Source organism: Palaemon carinicauda, chromosome 22 (assembly GCF_036898095.1).
Source record: "Palaemon carinicauda isolate YSFRI2023 chromosome 22, ASM3689809v2, whole genome shotgun sequence".
NCBI classification, from domain to species: Eukaryota; Metazoa; Arthropoda; class Malacostraca; order Decapoda; family Palaemonidae; genus Palaemon; species Palaemon carinicauda.
Genome location: NC_090746.1, coordinates 39,608,669 through 39,630,837, shown reverse-complemented (window position 1 = coordinate 39,630,837; position 22,169 = coordinate 39,608,669). Strand labels below are relative to the sequence as shown.

The 22,169-nt window shown below is 44.6% G+C and overlaps 1 protein-coding gene across 1 annotated transcript in view; it reads right to left on the bottom strand.

Annotated features, from left to right (window-relative positions):
- Positions 1-22,169, bottom strand: part of TBC1D16 (TBC1 domain family member 16) — a 496,458-nt gene that overhangs the window by 419,596 nt on the left and 54,693 nt on the right. Inside the window, exon 2 of the mRNA XM_068346153.1 lies at positions 16,540-16,732. Within this exon, the coding sequence (XP_068202254.1) occupies positions 16,540-16,639 (100 nt within the window). The 5' untranslated portion in view covers positions 16,640-16,732. The remainder of the gene's footprint in view (positions 1-16,539; positions 16,733-22,169) is intronic.

The following is a 22,169-nucleotide window of genomic DNA, read 5'->3' as shown; positions in this document are numbered from 1 at the left end:
GTGATGAAACCGGTCTGTTTTGGAAAAAGATACCTAGTCGAACGTACATTACCGCCGAAGAGAAGAAAATGCCTGGACATAAGCCAATGAAGGATCGGTTGACTCTTGCGCTTTGTGCCAACGCCAGCGGGGACTGCAAAATTAAGGGATTTTGACGTAGGAAAAATCTATTTCTGGGCGAGAGACCTGTGCCGCCCAGTGAAATGCTCCTTTTACATCATTTCTAAGGTAATAACTGCTATGAATTTTACCAGAGAAAAAATTGTATAGGAATGCTAGGTTGAACCCAGCTCGCTCACCTATTAAGGTGTCGGTATAAATAACTGGGGCGTGATAAATCACAACCAGAGGTCTTGCACCATTTAGATATCTCCTGTCAATATCCCCGAACAGCGAGGTGCCGTTCAACATCCTAGCTCTGAAACGCTACTACGAACGATCCCACCCACGCCAGTGACGTCACTCCTATAGCACCCCAGATTGGGGCCCGACAGGGAGGGACGGGTGGGTTCACTGGGCGGCACAGGTCTCTCGCCCAGAAATAGATTTTTCCTACGTCAAAATCCCTTTTCTGGGCTCTGACCTGTGCCGCCCAGTGAAATAGTACCAGAGAATAGGGACCCAATATGGCTAACTACCTGGGGAGAAAAATAACACAAAAATAACATCAAAGGTGATTTAATATCAAACAGGGGGGATGAGGAATCCCGTAAATACGTAATCAACATGGATATGAAAGTGATAATTAACATTGTAATCAATACAAAAGGAAACCCGTAGGTAAGCATTGAATATAGATATGAATAATGATAAACAAGCTTGGTAGACAATTCAACAAGGTAACCCGAAGGTAAGAATCAACATAAATATGAATATAAAAAATGGTAAACAATCCCATCAAGGGATGAAAGTAAAACCAAGCAAAAAGCAGATCCATAATCACATTCTTAGTATAATAAAATCAAATAAAATCAGCTCGGTGAATTTCAAGAACAGATGAAATCAAAAACAATTTGTGGATATTGATCATAATGTATAATAAAATAATACACCATAAGGGTGTATGGTAAAGGACAAACAAAATCAGGTAGGAACACTAAGTAAGCCAGGCAGGAGGGAAAGAGGATAGAGCAAGACGTTGTGATTAGGACTCAGTACCTTCAGGAGGAACTTCATTCCCTGCTGCTACTGTGGCAAATTTAAGAGCTTCTAAAGGTTTTAGGTAGTGGCGCTTGAAAACTTTAGGGGACTTCCAACCCGTATATTTTGAGAGCTCATCAAATTTAATGTGGTGGAAAAAGTTAATTGAAGTAGCCACAGCTCGAATATCATGGACATGTGGGAATGATTCAGGATTCACTTATTTAATAAAATAAAGAATTTGTTGTCCGATTCCCTTAAGGGTAATGGTTCCTCCATGTTCTCTAATAAATAAAGGCCCTGTGGTTGTGGTGGAAGTTCTACTTAAGTAGGATTTCAGGGTGGTAACTGGACATAGGGATGGATCCCGAGGAAGTAGAACAATCTTCCAGGGAGACCACCTGTTTTGGGGGTCCTTATTTTTAGCCAGGAAAACTTTGTTAGGGGAGAGAAGGACCTCACCTGAAGAGAGAAATTCTATATGACCTGGGTCTCTAGATAAGGCTGACAATTCTGAGATTCTGGAGCCAGAGGCGAGGCTCAAAAGAAAAAGTGTCTTTCTTAATAATGCCATATAGTTACAGGATTCATTCGAGGTGTCAGAGGCTAGCTTTAGAACATCGTTCAAAAACCAGGAAACTGCGCTAGGGCGAGTTGAAGGTTTTAATCTGGCACAGGCTCTCGGAATGGATGAGAAATATGAATCCGTCAGATCAATGTCAAAGCCGACATGGAAGATCTTTTTCAAAGCCGACTTGATCGTAGTAATGGTATTGGCTGCCAGGCCCGATTCAAAGAGAGTTCTGAAGAATGTCACAGTTAGGTTCATTGTCATTTTCTCAACTTGGGAATCTTTCAAAAACTTTGCTAGTTTCTTGACAGCTGAGTCATATTGACGGAGGGTGGATTCTCTTTCGTCAGATTTCAGGAATAGGGTATTCAGAGGATCGATGTTTGCACCTGGTTGAGCTGCGAACTTCATGAAGTCCATAAAGTTAGGGCATTCAGAATCCTTGAGGAAGCTAACACATTGCGAGTTTGTACTACTTGTGTTAGTACAGGATTGGGAATCCGCCGGGGGCGGAGGCCTAGCTCTAGTAACAAGGGGAACTGTAAGTTTACTTGTGAACGAAGGTTCTGGAGTGGGAGGTGAGACCTTCCGGACTCACCAGTGGTAGCTTATACACCCCCCCCCCCCTGGAAACCCCCCAATGGGCGGCGCGAGCCCTAAACCACGCCCCCTTGGGCGGAGTTACCAGGGACAAGCAGGTTGACTCGGCAATGGAAGTCACATTTTTGAAGTTGTAATAGAACAAAAAACAACACAGAAGTGGTTGAGCTTACCTTGGCTGTGCAAGTTATGAAGGAATTACTGTAAAGGTGCAAATTGTTGGACACAAAGGTCTTTTTACTAGTAAGTTCAATCTTCTTGTGCTCTCTTGGTTGATATGAATATTGAAAGATTCCAGTTAGTTTGTTTTCTGTGGAATAATAGTGATTGTATGTGTGTGTTCTTGTATATATAACCTACTCTGTTGGATTATGAAGTTGTAGAATATTCCCTCCTAAGTACATGGTCTCCTCGGCTCACGGGCGAAGGGTTGGAGGGTGACCCAGACCTTGAGTCCGGAAGGTCTCACCTCCCACTCCAGAACCTTCGTTCACAAATAAACTTACAGTTCTGGAGAGGGAGGTCTCAACCTTCCGGACTCACCAGTAGTAGCTAGGCAGATGCTTCAGGTGGCTTGAAGATGAAGTCCAGCGACCACAGCATCGAAAGCTCCCTGTAAGCCGAGGAGAGCATAGTAAGAGCTGAAGACAGAGTCGCTTCTCCAATTCATTCTGGGCATGATTTCTTGTATAGATACTCCATTGTATAGCAGTCTTGATGAAGCTTGACCCCTTATAGAGTGGAAATTTGTTGACTGTTTAGTTGCATTTAGGTCGGCTCTGAAAATGCACTCCCTAAAAAGTTGTCTCATTTTTTGTAAAGACATTATCTTGAAGTGTTCATCTAGCCATATGTGGTCTTTCCTGTCTATGTTTCTTTCCATACAGACTTTGTTTGTGTATTCCAAATAGAAGTTTAATTGTCTGACTGGACATATTTTTGGTCTGTTAGGAAGCTTCCTAAAGCTGATCTCTATTGGCGTGTAGTTGTTCTTTTGGTTTTTGGCCATGAAGGAAGGGTGGTTCCGTAAGACAATGTGTTCTGGAGTGAAGGTGCTCCTGGAAATGCAGAGATTGTTAAATTGATTTGCTCTTAAAGGGCAAGCTAAGGCTACTAGGAATAAGGTTTTCTGTGTCAGTAGTAAGGTAGAGTCATCTCTCGTGGTGTTGAGAAACGAGATTACTTTGTCTAGATCCCAACCAGGGAACTGGTGAGAATTGCTAAGCTTCCTTCTATTAACTCCCGATATCACTGCTTTGACATATTTGTCTTCTGCAAGACAGTAACCTGGGAAATAACCTGACAAGATAGGACCTAAAGATGCTCTGTAGCTCTTCAGGGTATTGTAAGACAGTCCCCTGTCTATAAGGTGATTGAAAAATAAAATAATTGCTAACAGGGGGAATTTGTTGTCTCTTCCATACTCCTTGTGAATGAAACTTTTAAAAATGTTATATAGGTTTTCATACTTGTGCAAGGAGCTGTCCCTCAAGCTGATAGCAATTTTGGAGCAAACCTCAGGAGGAAAGACATTAGGGAGCTGGTCCTTTAAATTTTGAAGGCGATCAAAGTTGATTAGAGCTTTGCTGAGGGTGATATACAATCCTTGAGAACTATCTGGTAGTCTTCGATCTTCACAGTATATCGTTTGTGCTGCTTCGAGACTGACCTCACTAATGGAATCCATGGTTCTGTCCCCTGCGATATGGTGCATAAAAGCATGTTATTATTGCATTCTTTATAGATTTTAAAAGCTACTTTGTGTAGTAAGAATCCTGGTGGAAAGGCATAGAGAGGTGTTGATCCCTTCCAGCTAATCGTAAGTGCATTATTGCTGATGGCTTTTTGGTTTGGAAGAGATGAACAAAACTTTTTGCACTTAGTATTGAAGCCATTTGAGAACAGATCTATTTCCGGGGTGAAATTGAAGTCAGAGCAGATTAAGGAGAATAGACTGTCACTGAGGGAAGTTTGTGTGAATGGAACCCAGGTCCCTGGAAAGTGAGTCTGCCATGGTGTTGCTTACTCCCCTGATCCATCTGGAATTTATCTCTATGTTGTGATCCTTCATGGTACTAAGTATTTTCCTGACCAGTTCATGAGCTAACTTGTTTCTGATACTACCCTGTTTCCTTACCCAACAATTAGTAACCTTTGAATCAACTTGTATTAGGACTAATTTGTTGTATAACCTTGTGGTGAAGTGTTCCAAAGAATAGAAGCAAGCTAGTAATTCTCTTACACTGATGTGAAGGGAGGATTCTTCATTTGTCCAAGTTCCATTTATTGAGAGCATATTACCCGCTATTACTAAAGCACCTCCCCAACCCTGGTTGGAATGTTAACCCCTCTGTACATTTGTCTCTGTTCCCATAGCTTTAGGTATTTTTTGAAGGTGTGGGGAATGATTTTGTACCCTGAATTAAAATAACTGTGGTATCTGTGGAGATATTTAAGATGGAACCTTCCCAAGCTTGTATAGGATGCACTGAAATTTAAAGCCCCGATTAACATTTGATAGGAATGAAGGTCAGATTTAACAGAGTTGGAGAAAGCTTTGGCCAATTCGACACACTTCTCTATGTTTTTCCCACTGGGATTCAAAGTTTTCTTAATCATATTGTAATGCACTCCTAAAAATTCAATTCTTTGAGTCGGTTCAATTGTAGATTTTTTAAGTGAGATATTCCATCCTAAGTCTGACAAGATCTTAATGACTAACTGAATGTGATTTTTACATTTTAAATAATCTTTTGCTAATATAAGAATGTCATCAAGATAATTGAATATTAAGATGTTATATGAAGTTCTAATATACTTGATCACCGTGTACATTATCTTTGAAAAAATATAAGGTGCTGTCTTTAGTCCAAAGGGTACCACAGTCCATTTGAACTTCCTTTTACCTAGTTTGAAGGTTAGAAATTTCTGGCTACTTGCATGTAATGGAATGTGCCAATAAGCATCTTTTAAATCTAGTTTGCAGGCCCAAGAGTTTAGATGTAGATAGGGAAATATAGTATTGGCCTTGAGCATGGTAAAAGAAGGTTTTTTGATCATGGTGTTGAGCACCTTCATGTCAAAGATTAGTCGTACAGTTCCATCTGGTTTTAATTTATAAAATATGTGGTTGGAGTAGTAAAAGGAAGTTCTGGGGATCTGCTCTATGACTCCTAGTTTTAGCAGTCTGTCACATTCTCTTTCCAATATTTTACGCTTGTTAATTGAATAAAATCTATCTTTACCTGTTTTTTTTAATGACCTCTGGGCTTTTAGTTTATTATTAAATGGAATTCATTGATAATTTTACAAGCAAAAGAGGCATTAGGAAGCTTTCTCCAACTATCAATATTCATTAGTAATGACTTACCTATCCTATTCTCTGGGGGGCTCTGGGAGGAGTTATTCATTGGGTTTGAGGCCAAAGGCAAGGTCTCTTGACTTCTATCCTTATTTACAGCATTTGGCCCCATGTCATGGTGGTCTGGTGCAGAGCAAAGCTCGTTATTAACTGGTGCTGAGCAATGCTCATTACCAACAGGTGCTGAGCAAAGCTCGTTATTAACTGGTGCTGAGCAAAGCTCATTAACTGGTGCTGAGCAAAGCTCATTATTAACTGGTGCAGAGTAAACATCGTTATCAACTGGTGCATAAAATACTGGTGCTGAAAAAATCTCTTTTTGAACTGGTGCGGAGCATGGCTCAATTTCTAGGGTCTTTCTTTTCTCTGGCTCCTGAACTATTAGCTTGTCCATTTTGTGACCTCCCCCCCCTGTACCCACCTCACCTATTACCTCTTCTAAGCGGCTGAGACTTGAATCTAAAGTTAGGGTTACCTTTGAGGAAACTGAACCTTCTTCCCTGAAATCTGCCCCCAAAGTTGAATTTCCTACCCCTGAAGTTTGCTGCCCCTCCTCTGAGGAGGGGACCCTTGTGAAAGCAGGCAGCAATGGCTGATTTTTGGTCTTCAATTAAATTCCAAACTTCTTTAATGTCTGCTCTGATTATAAGATCTCTTATCTCTTCCTTGAGGTATCTAGGAAGTGCTCTACTTCTGAAATTTCTTATCAAATTTTGTAAGAGGTCTATGCTCCTTCTTAGGGGACCGATAATAATCTTGGACAAAAACTCAATGTCATTTACTTTGGAGGGGTATACAATGTGTGCCAGTGCTGCATGCCCTTAAAAGGCAGAAATACTCATTTTAATATTTTCAATGTCATAAAAAAATTTTCTCTTGTGGCTGTCATCAAATACCTTACCTTCAGGCCAGAAATTCAACTTTGGAGTATCAATTAATTTAAGAAAGTCAGAGAACTCCTTATTTTGACTACTAACAAAGAATTTATCATGGTTATCACTATGGCCTTCACTGAAAGTTAATGCTACTAGTGAATTATTCAATTGAATTTTCCCTTCTCTATGAAAAGATGGTTCAGCTTTGAAATTAGTGGAAATATATGAAGGAATGGGTTTATGGAAGGTAAGAAGGTTGAAATCCTCGTAATCACTTTCATCTCCATTATTATAAAAGGAAAAGAGGTCTAAATTTGCACTTTTAGGTAATTCAGGTGATCGTCTCGAGCGCTTAGTAGGAGGGGGAGCCTCATTCTTCTTAGCAGGTGAACCACTTCTGCCAAGATGAATGTTTTAATATCAGTGATTTATTTACCATAGATTAATTTAAATGTTTGTTCAACAGGTATAGTAAATATGGACAGCAGCGGACCTAGAAGGCTGAAGTCAGGCAATGGGGTTCACAACTCAAATAGCCCTCTTAGGTTAATTCAGAGCCATATTTAAGTGAATGTTAAGTTTATATCTGTTATTATTAATAATCTAGACCTGCCTCATATGAAACCCTTAGCAGATCGCCCCCCAGGGCCTAGGCTAGTGTCGATAGGTTTAAAGTGAGAAATGTAAACTCGAACGGCCTAACTTACCTGTAGTCTAGCCTACTGCCTATAAAGCTGCGTGCTTTTGATGTGTCAGGCAAGCAATTTGTTTTGTATACCAAGTTATAATTTTGTTATATATATAAATTGGAGTATTTAGTTTGTTTTCTCCAATTATTTCATGTTGTAATCATGCACATGCTTTGCTTAAGCTACTTACGCTATGTTCGGATATGCCTGCTCTAACCATTCAAATCATAACAAACTTACGTATGGGGGCCACCATTTGCATTTGTGACGTCATGAGTCTAAATCAGCTGCTTTCCATATGACGTTTTCGTTGTAAACAGAATTTAAAACCTTATCTTTTCTGAATAATTTCCATGAGAGTTTGATTCTGTTGGAGTAACATATTAACAATATCAGAATTTGAAGGCATTACACTTCCTGCAGTCGATTGTGTTCGTTTTTCGTTACTGATTACGTTCTCCTCTTCGCTGGAGTCTTCGCTAAGCCGATGCACCTCCACGGAGGTAAGAATTTGCCTAGCCATATTTTAGCCGTGGGCTGGGAAATTACTCTAGTTGCTGAGTGCAGAATAATGAAAACCAGCAAACATGTGTTGGGAACAGCGGGAGGGAAAAGAGGAGAACGTTCTGTGCCGAAGTCAACTTCAGAAATGTGACTTCCATTGCCGAGTCAACCCGCTCGTCCCTGGTAACTCCGCCCAAGGGGGCGTGGTTTAGGGCTCACGCCGCCGCTTGGGGGGGTTCCAGGGGGGGGGGGGTGTATAAGCTACCACTGGTGAGTCCGGAAGGTTGAGACCTCCCTCTCCAGAACCAGTTGCTCTTGGGCCAGTTGGGGGCTACGAGAGCCACTCGACCTTTGAGAGATCTGAGTTTGTGCAAAACTTTCAGCAGGAGATTTATCGGAGGAAACAGATAAATCGTCTTCCAAGTGTTCCAATCTAGTGACATAGCGTCCATGGCATAAGCCTGAGGGTCCAGGTTGGGGGCTATGTAACAATCTAGTTTGCAATTGGACTCCGTCGCAAACAGGTCCACCTGGAGACCCGGGACTTGAGATGATATCCACTGGAAGGATCGATTGTCTAGTGACCATTCTGACTCCAGTGGAGTCGTCCAGGAAAGTGCGTCTGCCACCACATTCCGGACTCCCGCTAGATGGACTGCTGATAGATGCCACTTGTGCGATGCCGCCATGGAGAAAATCGTCAACATGACGTGGTTTATGTGGGCTGATCTGGAGCCTCCTCTGTTGATTCAGTGGACTATGACTGCACTGTCGAGGACCAGTCTGATATGGAGATTCCGGGCTGGGCTGAGAGGTTTTAAAGTGAGGAAGACTGCCATGGCCTCTAGGACGTTGATGTGCATTTGTTGAAAGATCGGTGACCATAACACTTGGACTTTCTTGTGTTGGGAGTAAGCTCCCCACCCTGTTAAGGAGGCGTCTGTATGAACGACGAGTCCCGGGGCCGGATGTTGCAAGGGAACCGACTTGGAAAGATTTTTTATCTTCGTCCAAGGCTGCAGACTTTTTCTCAGGATTGGGGGAAGACGAGCTCGCCTGTCTCAACGTTATTTGGTTGCTCTGGAGCGCCACACTCTGTTTATGTCCTTTAGTTTGGACCTTAGGACGATGTCTGTCACAGAGGCGAACTGTAAGGAACCCAGGATCCTCTCCTGGTTCCTCCTGGACGTCAACTTGTCCCTGAGAAACTTTCGTATTCTTCGCTATTTCCTTCCTTTTGGTCTCCGGGACCAGGCGGGATTTCTCGAGGTAGACCTGAAATCCTAAGTGTCGAAGGAAGGAGAGGACCTTGTTCGTTGCTATGTGGCAGTTCCGGACGTTGTCCGACCAGATCAGACAATCGTCGAGATAAGCCACTATTTGTATCCCCTGAGTTCGAAGTTCCTGAATTACCGTCTCTGCTAATTTGGTGAAGATTCTGGGCGCTATGTTGAGGCCGAATGGCATCACCTAGAATGCATAGGCTTGTTTGCCTAGCTTGAAGCCCAGAAAAGGACGAAAATGCCTTGCTATTGGAACGTGATAGTAGGCATCTGTAAGATCTATGGAGGTGGTGACGGCCCCACGGGGAAGTAAGGTCCGTACCTGCGAGACGGTAAGAATGTGGAATTTGTCGCAACGAATGAAGAAGTTTAGACGAGACAGGTCCAGGATTACTCTTCGTTTGTCTGAGCCTTTCTTTGGCACGCTGAATAAGCGACCTTGAAATCTTAAGCGATGTATGCTTTGAATTGCGTTCTTTTGCAACAGATCCTTCGTGAATGAACGTAGCTCTTCAGTTGGGAGCTGGTAGAAACTGTTCGGTGGAGGGGGTCCCTGAATCCAGCTCCACCTCAGACCTTTTGAGATTATGCTGGAAGCCCAATTGCTGAACTTCCAGTGGTCCCAAAATTTGTACAGTCTCCCTCCTACCTGCGAGTTCTCAATGGTTGGAGGACGATTTGCCGCCCCTGCCTCCGCGGAAAGACTTGCCTCGGTGGAAACCCCTTCCGCCACCCCGGGCACGAAAGGCACCTCTGGAACCCCTGTGGCGCTGGTAGCCATGGAAAGAACCCTGAGATTCATACGTGGGGTTAAAGAGGGGGGTAGGTGGTGAACGAAGTCGAGGCGACTTGAGCTTGAGGGACCAACACGTACTGTTGTTGTTGTTGGCCCTTTGAGGTAGAAGGCTGGGAACCTTGAGGAACAGACTTAACCGGGACCGGTTGTACCACTTGAAGAGATGGTCTAAATTACAAGGAGTGGAAGGGCCTCAACCTCTTCCTACCTCGGATTTGGGTACTAGCCAGCTCATACTTCCTCTTAGGGACTAGGCCCCACCTAACCTTGTGGCTTTGGTTGGCTCTAGCTGCCTCGCTGAGAACCGAATTCACTAGGTCCTCCGGGAAGAGATCCGGACCCCAGACTGGGGCTTTGATCAGCCTGTTAGTTTCGTGTCTTATCGTAGCCTTAGACAGTACATGTCGTCGGCAACGGAACCTGGCATTATGAAAATCATAGGCGTCAGTCATTAAGGTCTGCAAAAGGGATTTGGTGAGGACCTTAAAGAGAGGTTCCTCGTCGTAAGTGGCAACGGTCAATTCGGAAAGAGTAACCGAATTAATCGACCTACCGAGCCTACACCTGGTGTCAAACTCAAATTTAATCAGAGACTCCGGAAGTTTAGGAAGGCGTTCACTGAACTGCGTCAAAGCACAGTCCGGGCACAGTTTGCCCACCGAGAAGGTAGATGGGGCGTTCCGCCAACATTCATTATCCCCCGGGAAGAGAAGGGAAGTCAAGTCTGTCTCTCTGAGTTGAGGTAAGGGCTTCTCCTCCTTGGTAGCCTGATAGGCAATCTCCATAATCTTGGTTGCGCATGGAGTCAGGGTCTGCTCGTCGACCACAAACATAGTATACGAGCTCTTGTAGGCTGTGATCATTGTATTCATACAGTTCCACTCATTGAAGATGCGGACCAAAACAGACTGTGCCTGTTCTTTAGGGAAGATCACAGTCTCTTTCGGGACCTTATCCAGGCGGATTAAAGCCTCTTCTGTTAGGCGGGCGTAGCCGGGGAAGGGAAATTCAAGACCCGGCGGGTAGAACTCGTAGTCCACGAGAGGCCGAGTTCCGAAACCTTCTATGGATAACATGCCATCCGAGAGGGGGGCATGTAACGCTAACTGCCAAGGGTTGTTTTTGTTGAAAGGTTGGAGCTTAGAGGCATCGGGGATAGGATATTGCTGCTGTGGTGGCAGCCCCGAATGCATGAGTCCCTGAACCATGGTCTCCACATTAGTCATTCTCTCTTGCAACATTGTTTCAAAACGAGAGAACATCTTCTCCGAAAATTCCTTCGGGTTAAATGATTCCGCCGGGGGGGGGGGGGGGGGGGGGGAACAGGTGCCGGAATGGAGACTACTCCCTGAGAGGTCGAGGGCACAGCAACTGAGTCTTTAGAGACTCTAGTGGAAGAAGATTTTGACTTCGACGATGATGGTTTCGAAGACTTGTGGGTCTTGTGTAAAGGCCTGCGGTGAGCCTTGACCTCGGGGGCAACAGGCCGGGGCTTGAAATCAGCCCCGGGAGTCCCCGGGAATCCTTGAAATGAAGATTGGTCAGAAGTAGAAGAAAAAGTCGGGCTAAGGACAGGAATCTTAGCCCGGGACCCACCTGACTCAATTATGTCCCTACCTGTGTCGGTGTCATCCAGAGCCATGGGCTCTACGACTAAATTGAGGATAGCGACGTCCTCTGTTAACGTCCCGCCTGTCTCCTCTTGATGCGAGGCCAGTAGTAGGGATTCAATGTTCTCAATGATAGGATCTGCCAAATCTTTGGGGACCGCAGCCGAAGTCTTTGCGTGCGGGTAAAGGCGAGAGCACCATTCCTCAGAGAGGATATAATGCTGTTTGGCCTTCACATTACGGACGAACCCGCCAATCTAGACTTTGAGGGTCGCCTGAGCCGCATTCTTTTCAAGTTGGGAGCTCTGAAAGAGAAGAGACTATTAGCGAGGGTAAGGAATATCATGCCAAAGAAAAAAGGAAAAAGATCGATCAGGGGCTTTGGAGACACGAAGCTATCGAAGGGCATGCGAGGAGTCCAAAGAACATTGTCCTTAAAATTGATTAATTGTAATTAATTGTAACTCCACTTACCAACTCTGTATTATAGCTAAAGTAATTCCACTCACTGAGTCAGATGTTAAAGTGGAGGTCATTTTATAGCAAACTACACAATTGTCCGGATGCCAAACAATCAAATCATCTACCAGAACAGCACAGTGGGCATGTGAACGACACACATTGTGGCCGCAGGGTTGGTGGAGGACCGCCGAACATACCGTCATTGCACAGCGTACTGTCTGTAAAATAAAAGATACATGAGTATCTTATAGATAAGCAAGAGGGGCCCGGAGGCTCCGGGGGCTTTAATTATACCACTATCGTGTTGAAAGGATATACTACGACTGTAATATAGATAAGAATAGGTCAATCCGTAATCGTGATCGTATTCGAGGGGGGGTCGAGAACGGGAAGTACAGTATATATATATATATATATATATATACATGTGAATATATATAGAAGAGATTAATCCAAGTGGTTACAGGTAACGTTGGCTCCGGAGAGACAACCGAGAGAGCCCAGGGCTCATGAAAGTCCACCGGAGAAGGCGGACAGGGGGGGGGGGAATCGAGGGTCAAACCCGTCGATGGCACACAGGATTAATTAACTCGACCAGGGAATAAAGTGAAAGCTACGTCCAGGGATCCCATAATGAAATAATAACACATGGAGTCCATGAAGTGCGGAACACCATAGAAGGAGGGAGGGGTGGAGGGATCTATAATGGGTCCGTGAGGTGCGGGACCGGGAGGAAGTAGCAGGAATGAATGTGAAAAATATGTAATATAACCACAACATGATACCACAGACCAAGCAGAATGCCTCCCGCCGACTGATGGCCAATCGAGTCGGCGGAAAGAAACGGCTACGGCAGGGTAGGGGGAAAACTGCAAAAATAATGTATAATAATAAGCCTCACATACTATCGGGAACCGCCCAGAACGGAGTTAAGCGAAGGCCCCGGGGGAGAGAACGTAACGCAAAACAGCTGACTCTACGACTCGACATGAGAGAGAGAGGGAAGGCAACCCTGGGGTGGGGGTGCCGGGCGGATGGGGAGAGGGAGGCTAACAAGTGGGGCAGAGGACAGGAGTACCAACCTGAACAGAGACCCACGACTGGAATGATCACACGGAAAGACTATGACAAACAAAATAATAATATAACTAATAGGTAAATAAAAGAGGAAGGCATGCTGGATAATAATAATAATATCAATCGTAAGATAGTACGAAGGGACGAACAGAGAGACAGGGGAAGACCAAGCCTAACAGCGCATGGAGCTAGGCAGGGCTACCAACATAACACAAAGTCGGTGAAGTGCCGACGAAAAACGTAAAACAAAGAACTGCATCGTGAAAGTCCCTTCGAACTAATAATACTAGTAATAAAACGTATGCTAATAAGATCGTTATGAACGTCCGTGACGTGCGGAACATAAAACGAAGTAAAACTAGTAACGCTCGAAAGCTACCAGGCATGCCAACTTAACATGAAATTACGATACCGTAATATCGTAAACAACTGTTATCGTAATAACAGACTATCATAACATAAAATAACACAGGGTGTGAACCGTGGATACCCAGAAAAGCTCAAAACGAGGAACTATCAGTATGGAAGACTCATTGTAAAACGTTAAGAACGACGAGAGAGAGAGAGGAGGTGGCCGACCGCCATAAGGACCCGATGCGGGGTCGCGGATAAAATAAAACTGTGATAAAATAATAAATAAGGGCAAGGCCACCTCCAAAATCTCAAAACTCATAGATCTGGTACTTAACTTAGGTGGAGTGAGGGTAGGGTCCGACATCCTGAGATAAATCCTGGGTAATCCAAGGAAAAACACGCACCGAAAAAAAGATAACGTATGCAAGTTGGTGTTATGAAAAAGGAGTGTCGTCACTGGCGTGGGTGGGATCGTTCGTAGTAGCGTTTCAGAGCTAGGATGTTGAACGGCACCTCGCTGTTCGGGGATATTGACAGGAGATATCTAAATGGTGCAAGACCTCTGGTTGTGATTTATCACGTCCCAGTTATTTATACCGACACCTTAATAGGTGAGCGAGCTGGGTTCAACCTAGCATTCCTATACAATTTTTTCTCAGGTAAAATTCATAGCAGTTATTACCTTAGAAATGATGTAAAAGGAGCATTTGACTGGGCGGCACAGGTCAGAGCCCAGAAAAGCCTTTACTGTATTAGTTTACCATTCCGAAAACCCTAGGGCATTTAAAGCACATAGAATTAATAAAGACCTGCTACATGTTCTATGGCGTTCTAATTCTAAGGCTTGGTTTACTAGGCATATCTTTGTGGAATGAGTAAACATAGTTTTTGGCCCTGCTGTCAAGTAGTACCTTCAGGAGAGGAATTTGCCTTTGAAGTGCTTGCTTTGTTTGGACAATGCACCCGCTCACCCCCCAGACTCGAAGATGATATCATCGACGAATACAAATTTATAAAAGTGTTGTATCTTCCACCGAATACCACCCCTATCCTCCAGCCCATGGACCAGCAAGTCATCTCTAATTTTAAGAAACTCTACACCAAGCACTTATTTAAGCACTGCTTTAATGTCATGCAAAGCACCAACTTAACTTTGCGTGAATTTTGGAGGAGCCACTTTAATATAGTGCACTGCTTAAAGATCATAAATCAGGCTTGAGAGGGAGTAACTTGTCGGACCCTGAATTCCACTTGGAAGAAGCTTTGGCCTGATGCTGTTGCTCCCAGAGATTTCGAAGGTTTTGGCCCGAGAATAAACCTGTGCTTGCCGCCGAGGAAGACGTCGAAGAGATTGTATCCCTTGGCAAGTCCATGGGTCTGGAGGTGGATGAAGATGACATCACCAAACTCGTCGATGAGCATCATGAAGAGCTCACCACCGAGGAACTCAAGGAGCTGCAAGCCATGCAGCATGAAGAGTTCCAAGCGCAGTTGAGTGAGTCAGAGGAGACCGAGGAGGTAGGCCAAATCTTAGGTACGGCGGAAATAAAATAGATGTTGGCATATCATCAACACATGGTTGATTTCATCGACAAGCATCACCCACAGAAACTTCTGGTTTGCCGTGTAGTTGCGCAGTTCGATGATGTTTGCTTAACTCATTTCAGAAAAATCCTCAAAAGCCGTACCAAGCAACTTTCACTCGATAGTTTCTTTAAAAAATCTATAAAACGATCTGGTGATCATGATGAAAAGAAAGAAAGTGAAGCAAAGAAAAGGAAGACCAAATCGAGTGAAAGTGATGAAAATCAAAAATAAGAAAAGAAAAAAAATGTAAAAAAAAAATATAAAATTATAAAAATGAAAAAAAAAAAAAAATAAGCTAAATTAAGTTAAAGTTCACGTAGTGTAAGTCAGTGTAAGTTATCGTACGTTATCATAGTCGCCGTCCCTACCTCCTCGCTGATCTTCCGTCTCCTGCACCTGCGCTGGCCTGTCGCTAAGGTAAAGTGTTAATAAAAACCCCTTTTTTATTTATTATTTCTTTATTATTATTCATTTTTTAGATATTCCTATAATATTCCATTGTATTAATGTTATGTGTAATTATGTGTAGCCATTTATTAAGGAGTTATTATGGGTTTTTAGGCTGAGGAACGAATTAAACAAATTATCGTGTATTCTTATGGGAATATTTGCTCCAACATACGATCGTTTTAACATACGAAGCAGTTTCTGGAACGAATTAAGATCGTATGTAGAGGTATCACTGTACAGTGCCTCAACAGGTAGCCTCACCTCCTCCACTTCGAAGGTCAGAGAGAGTGAGGCAACCTCCAAAGTACCTTCAGGATTACTCCACGTGAACTTACCTCCAAAGGGAAGAATGTGGTAAAAATAAACCTGTTTATATTATCCTGTCATTCAAAAGGAGTGTGATGTATGTACCTTCTTAATTTATACAAGTGTTTATTTATCTTTATGTCCGTGTCTGATAATGTGTTTATTTTGTTGTTTGCAGGGTATAACTGCAGTGGAATTGTTAACTGAATAAAACCTTAGTTCTGGATACACCGGGTTTACTTCACCCCCTGCAGGGTGGGCACAGCGAATGAGGGTCATTGTCTGCCAACAACATGAAGGTGCCACAAGGAGCGCCCTTCATGATCAGGGCAGGTACGCATGGTAGCGACAAAGAAATAGTCACACCTGAAAAAGAAAAAAAATTCAGCGTAAACCAATAGTCTTATGGCCAAGCCTTAAAAGGGGGAGAGCAGACACCTCCGATCTCCACCAGCCAAAAGAAAAAAATTTGACATAATTCACCGATGTGCGAGTACATATAGGTAACTGGATACCTCCCAGTCACCCACTACCCTCCCCACTATAGTGGTCAGGTAGGGTTACCCCCTCGCATTAAAAGTCTCAACGGTTAACCTTCCAGCTTTGCCAAAAGATAATCCCTGTAAATAGCATAAGGTTTGTTAGCACAGGAACAAAAAAAATTTAATTTACATGTTATCAAGAGGGAATGAAAAAAATTGTGAACTTGCTACAAAACATTACAGGTAACAATTGGGTATTTACAAGCTGAATTATACCAAACTCATTCCAGCATAACTCTTGATCCTTGAGCAATCCATAGATATCATAGTTCTATACCAATAATCAACATACATATACAGGTTCACCACTGTACTAAATACAAAATACTCACAGAAAACAATATCGCCATCATCATATGCTGGCTTGGATGATTCAGAAGATGTAATCCCTAGGAAGCTTGAAGCCCGGCGAAGTATGCCATTTAACGACATGGTGGTGACCAAGGTAGCTTACAGCAGTAGATATACTGTATATTTAGCGAACACTTCTAAGCCAAATCTCTCAATCTTGATTTCCTCATGATCCTTGAAATTAAAATGGAAAGATGGGTTAAGATTTAGGCCTACAATAGAACAGTCTGAACCAATTTTAATTTTTTCCACTTACTATAATGCTTTAAATATTGACAGTATACAAACATGTCATTGTAAAATGACAAATTCGGATGTAACTTGTATTTTTCCTAACAATACAAACCTTAGCTATTTAATAAGGGGACGAGCCATTAAAATTTAGCAAGGGTTAACTACCCATCCCGCTAGTTAGTGGGGGGTAGGGGGCCCACACACACACCTGTGATTTAACTCACTTTGCTTTGAGGTAAGACTTCAAGGGGGGGACAGGGTTGGCAGACAAGTGTGTTTAAATAGCTAAGGTTTGTATCGTTAGGAAAAATACGAATTACCTCCGAATTTGTCATTTGTTCCATAACTGGAATACAAACCAACACTATCTAATAGGGGTGACTCACCCATTAGGAGGGTAGATGTCCTTGCCAATCTGGCTTTTTGGCCTTACCCGGGGTACTCCCTATTGTGCAGAGATTAGAGCGACAATAAGGAGACCTTAACACCTCGCTAAACCTGCTAAGCATGGTCTGCAGCCTACGCAAGCTGTGTGTGGTGAGAAACTAGAAATGAGACTGTCAAGATAAAGGTTATTCCGAGACTTGCAGGGAATAACCGAGGATACCGAGACATTCCCAATATCACCTCGCCAGGTATGGTGGAGCAACAGTATTGGGACAATACTAAGATACACAAGGGAGCAATGGTTTACCTGCATAGGTTTGAGGTTAGTTTGTGCAGAGGACCCAGGATGCTGATTTTCCCAAGAGAGGGGAGGATGAAGAAAGGGAACGAGCCAGACTTTCCCTTTCATTCACTCTGACTAAAACTAGGGTAACCAATGCCCTAAACCTTCTGCTACTTGTCCATTAAAGAGCTTGAGGTACTAATCCAGCTGTTGTGCATTCATCACAGGACCAATAGAAAACATATCGAGGTTCTCGTGTGTCACGCCTTGCAGGTAGTGGGCGGTGAACGTAGTTTGCCGTTTGTACACGCCCACTTGCAATACCTGCGTCACAGAGTAGTTTTTCTTGCCAGCCAGAGACGTAGCTACGCCCCTCACATCATGGACTCTGGGACGAAGTGCTGGAGGAGGAACGGGATTCAGAGTGAGGTCAGTGACCCCGCGAATCCATGCAGAGATTGTGTTTCCCGTGATCCTCCTCTTGTTTCTGCCCATGCTGACAATCACTGAGGGCACTCTGGACCGAGCTACTGCTGATCTCTTGAGGTAGAGAGGCATAGTAACAGATGATTGGGTCAACAGTTACAGAGCGGACACTCGTTATCCGGAAGAAGTCAAATCTAGGATCCGAAACCTGGATTCTGAGTCTAGGCAACAGGCTCAGAGAAGAAGCTGAAGCTTACCTTTACCCATCCTCTGGAATGGGCGACTAGATGATCCAAAGACCCTTCAGAACCCACTATCTGCGATGCTCTGCACAGATTGTCGGCGAGCACATTCCTCTTGCCAGGAATGAAGCAAGCTGATAGGGAGACCGAGTGGATTTTTGCCCATTTCATCTCAGTATCTCTACTGCAAGAAGGGAAAAGGGCTGCAAAAAAGTACCTCCTTGCTCCTTGGTGTAAGCTACTACCGTAGTGTTGTCGCTCATCACCACCTCTGAGCGAACTGCCAGGAACTGGTGGAACTCTTAAAGGGCCAGAAAAATGGCGTTCATCTCCAGTAGATTAATGTGAAGGTACTATTCGGACTCTTCCCAAAGGTCTGAGGCCGTGTAATGCAGCCCGCAGGACCCCAACCTCTTGTGATGCGTCCGAGAACAGCATCAAATCAGAATGAGGGACGAGAAAATTGACACCCTTCAGCAGATTCTCGTTTGCTAGCCACCATTCGAAATACATCTTTTCCTCTGATCCCCTGGGAATCAGAGTGCTCTGGGAATCAAAAGCTTGATTCCAGTTGCACTTCAGAAGCCACTGGAGAGATCGAATCCTGAGGCGACTGATGGGAACTAGACAGGCCAAGGATGATAGATACCCGAGGAGACATAGCCCCTTCTGGGCTGGGAGATCTTCTCGTTTGAGGAAAGGCCTTGCGAATTTCCTCAGCCTTGCTATCCTGTCTGATGGGAAAGCTTTATGATGTTTGGTGTCTACTACTATGCCCAGGCATACCAGTCTTTGCGTGGAAAGCAGGGAAGATTTCTCAAGATTACTATGATCCCCAGATCTTGGCAAAGTCTTAGAAGTTTGTCTTGGTGCTGAAGAAGGGTTGCCACCGAGTCTGCTAGAATTAGCCAGTCGTCGAGGTAATGAAGGAGACAGATGTCGAACCTGTGAGTCCAAGATGACACAGGGCAAACTCTCTTGTGAAGATCTGAAGTGCTGTGGAAAGGCCGAAACACAGCACCTTGAACCTGGATCTCAAGGACACACGCTTCCAGATCCCAATCCATCCCTCTTCCAGGAAATATCTAAGATTCATGCTAAACCAAAGGCAATACCAGTTCAAGGTGCTGTGTTTCAGTCTTTCTACAGAACCCCAAGTGTTCATGAGTGTTCACACTTGTGTCATCATGGGCTCACAGAATTGGCATCCGTCTCCTAAAACTGTTCTTAAAATATTTTATTCTAATTGTTAATTACTTCTCTTGTAGTTTCTTTATTTCCTTTCCTCACTGGGCTATATTCCATGTTGGAGCCCTTGGGCATATAGCATCCTGCTTTTCCAACAAGGGTTGTGGCTTGGAAAGTGATGATGATGATAATACTAGGACGACTGGCTGATTATAGCAGACTCAGCGGGAACCCTTCTTCACCACCGGGACATGAAAAATGTGTAGATAATTTGTATTTTCCTAATGATATAAACCTTAGCTATTGATTTAGGGGTATTACTTTCGACGAAGCTGAAATGACAAGCCATTAAAATTTAGCGAGGGTTAATTACCCATACTGCTAGTTAGCGGCAGTAGGGGGGGGGGGGGGGGCGCCTTGCTATTGTTTCCACTAACACACTGGTGATTTACCTCACTTTGCTTGGAGGTAGGACTTCAAGGGAGATAGGGCTGGCGGGCAAGTTTGTATAAATAGCTAAGGTTTGTATCGTTAGGAAAATCACAAATTTTAAGTAATTTGTATTTTTCCTAACAGTACTTACCTCGAACTACTTTCTTAGGAGTATCTGGGATCTCCTCCCAACCAACCAGAATTTTGTGTAGTTTACCCTACTCCCGTTTTCTATGCGGGGGAACCTCTGGCGGAGTGATACGCGCCATGAGGAGACCTGGGGTCAGAGAGCGTGCTCGTTCAGGTCTCGGTCGCCAGTAAGTTTTGGTAGAAGGTTTCTAGGAAGTCCTGTAAGGCACTCGGGGCAGGATGGGAGGGCCATAATCCGAAAGTAGTTCGAGGTAAGTACTGTTAGGAAAAATACAAATTACTTAAAACTTGTGATTTGTTCCAACACGGAGTACTTACGTCGAACTACTTTTTTAGGAGACTTATACCTTAGGAGGTGGGAGTGGCCTTCTGGACCTAGAGACCGTTGAACGCAGGGAAACAAGGGAACCTAGATAGGAGGCTAGGTTCTGCTGACCCAAGAGAAAAACGAGAAAATAGGGAAAACTATGCAAAAAAACTATCTTAGTGTCTAAGCAACTCACCTCTGCAACAAATCCTTGGCACTGTATTCTTTCACTGACAGACGTGTCCCATGGCACGTGAAGGATTCAAGGGTCATGTAGGGGAAGGGGGAAAAAGGGCAAGGAAGGAACCTGTCTCTCTTGGACTTACCGCCTGCGGCTTCCCCGGGGCTACACCTTAAATCTTTTGGAGCGTGGAAATGACGGGACCAAGCGACAGCCCGTCCAAGGATTTCCTCGATCAATCCTTTAGGTAATGAGCCGTAAAGGTAGATTGTCTGGACCATGTACCTGCTCTCAGGATTTGGCCCACTGCCATGTTCCTTTCAAAGGCCAACAAAGTACTCTGGCCCCTAATGTCATGGGGTCTAGGCTTTCCTGGAAGAGAGACCCCTGAGCTGCTGTATGCCCTCATGATCACCTGTCGCAGCCAGAAGGAGATCGTATTCTTGGAGACCGGCTTCTTCACCAGTCCTGAGGAGACGAACAGACTCTTGATCTCAGGGCGACGGTTGGCCGTCCTCTCTAGGTACTTGCGTACCGCTCTGACAGGGCACAGTAGCAAGTCCCTCGGGTTGTCCGACCGCGGGATTGCTGGCACTGAGAAGCCCTCAAACCTAGGGTCCCAAACAGCTGGATTCTGAGTCTTGGCTACGAAGGTGGGTAAGAACCTGAAGGTAGCTTCTTTCCAGCCCTTCGAGTGTGAGACCTCGTACGACAGACCATGAATCTCAATCACTCTTTTGGCCGATGCCAGGGCTAACAGAAAGACCGTCATGAGGGTAAGTTCCTTGTCTAGGATGTCCTTGAGCGGCTCGAAGGGCAGTTCCGAAAGCATCTTCAGTATTCTAGCCACATCCCACTGGGGCACTCTAGCGGCCTGGGGGGAACACGACTGCTCGAAGCTCTTGATAAGCATCAAGATCTGTCTGGAAGAACCTAGGTCGATGCCTTTTAGGAGGAAGACTTGGCCCAACGCCACCTGACTCCCTTAATGGCTGGGATGGACGTGCCCACTTCGTCCCTGAGATAGACCAGGAAGTCTGCTATCTCGTGAATGGAGGCCCCTAACGGCTTGATGTTCTTCGAGGAGCACCACTTTGTAAAGGTAGCCACCTTCGCCTGGTATACCGCAACTGACGAACGTCTCAGGTACCCTGACATCCTTGCTGCGGTCTTCGATGAATATCCTTCCTTCCTCAGGAGACGCTCGATAACCTCCACGCGTGAAGGCAGAGGGACCAAGGGTTTTCGTGGAACCTTTGGAAGTGAGGCTGCCGGAGAAGGTCTGGTCTGTCCGGAAGAGGAAAAGGAGGAAGGCGTGCCAGTTCCTTTAGGTCAGCGAACCATTCTCTCTCTTGCAACCAGGGCGCTACCAAAGTCATCCATAGGTTGTCCGCCCGTCTCACCCTGTTGAGAACCTGTCTGAGCATCCCGAAAGGGGGGAAGGCGTAAATGTCAAGGTTGTCCCAAGGGTGTTGAAGGGCGTCCTCGAATGCTGCTGTTGGATCTGGCACAGAACAGAACACGGGGAGCTGTGCATTCAGTCTCGTGGCGAAGAGGTCTATCACCAGAGAGCCCCACTTCAGGATGAGGGTCTTGGCCACTTCCGGGTGTAGAGACCACTCGGAACCTACCACTTGGCCCATCCTGCTGAGGCCATCGGCTAGGACTTTCTTCCTTCCGGGAATGAATCTGGCTGTGACCTTGATATGTTCCTCCTCTGCCCATTCCAGGAACTCCATTGTGAGATTGCACAGCTCCCTCGACTTCAGTCCTCCCTGCTT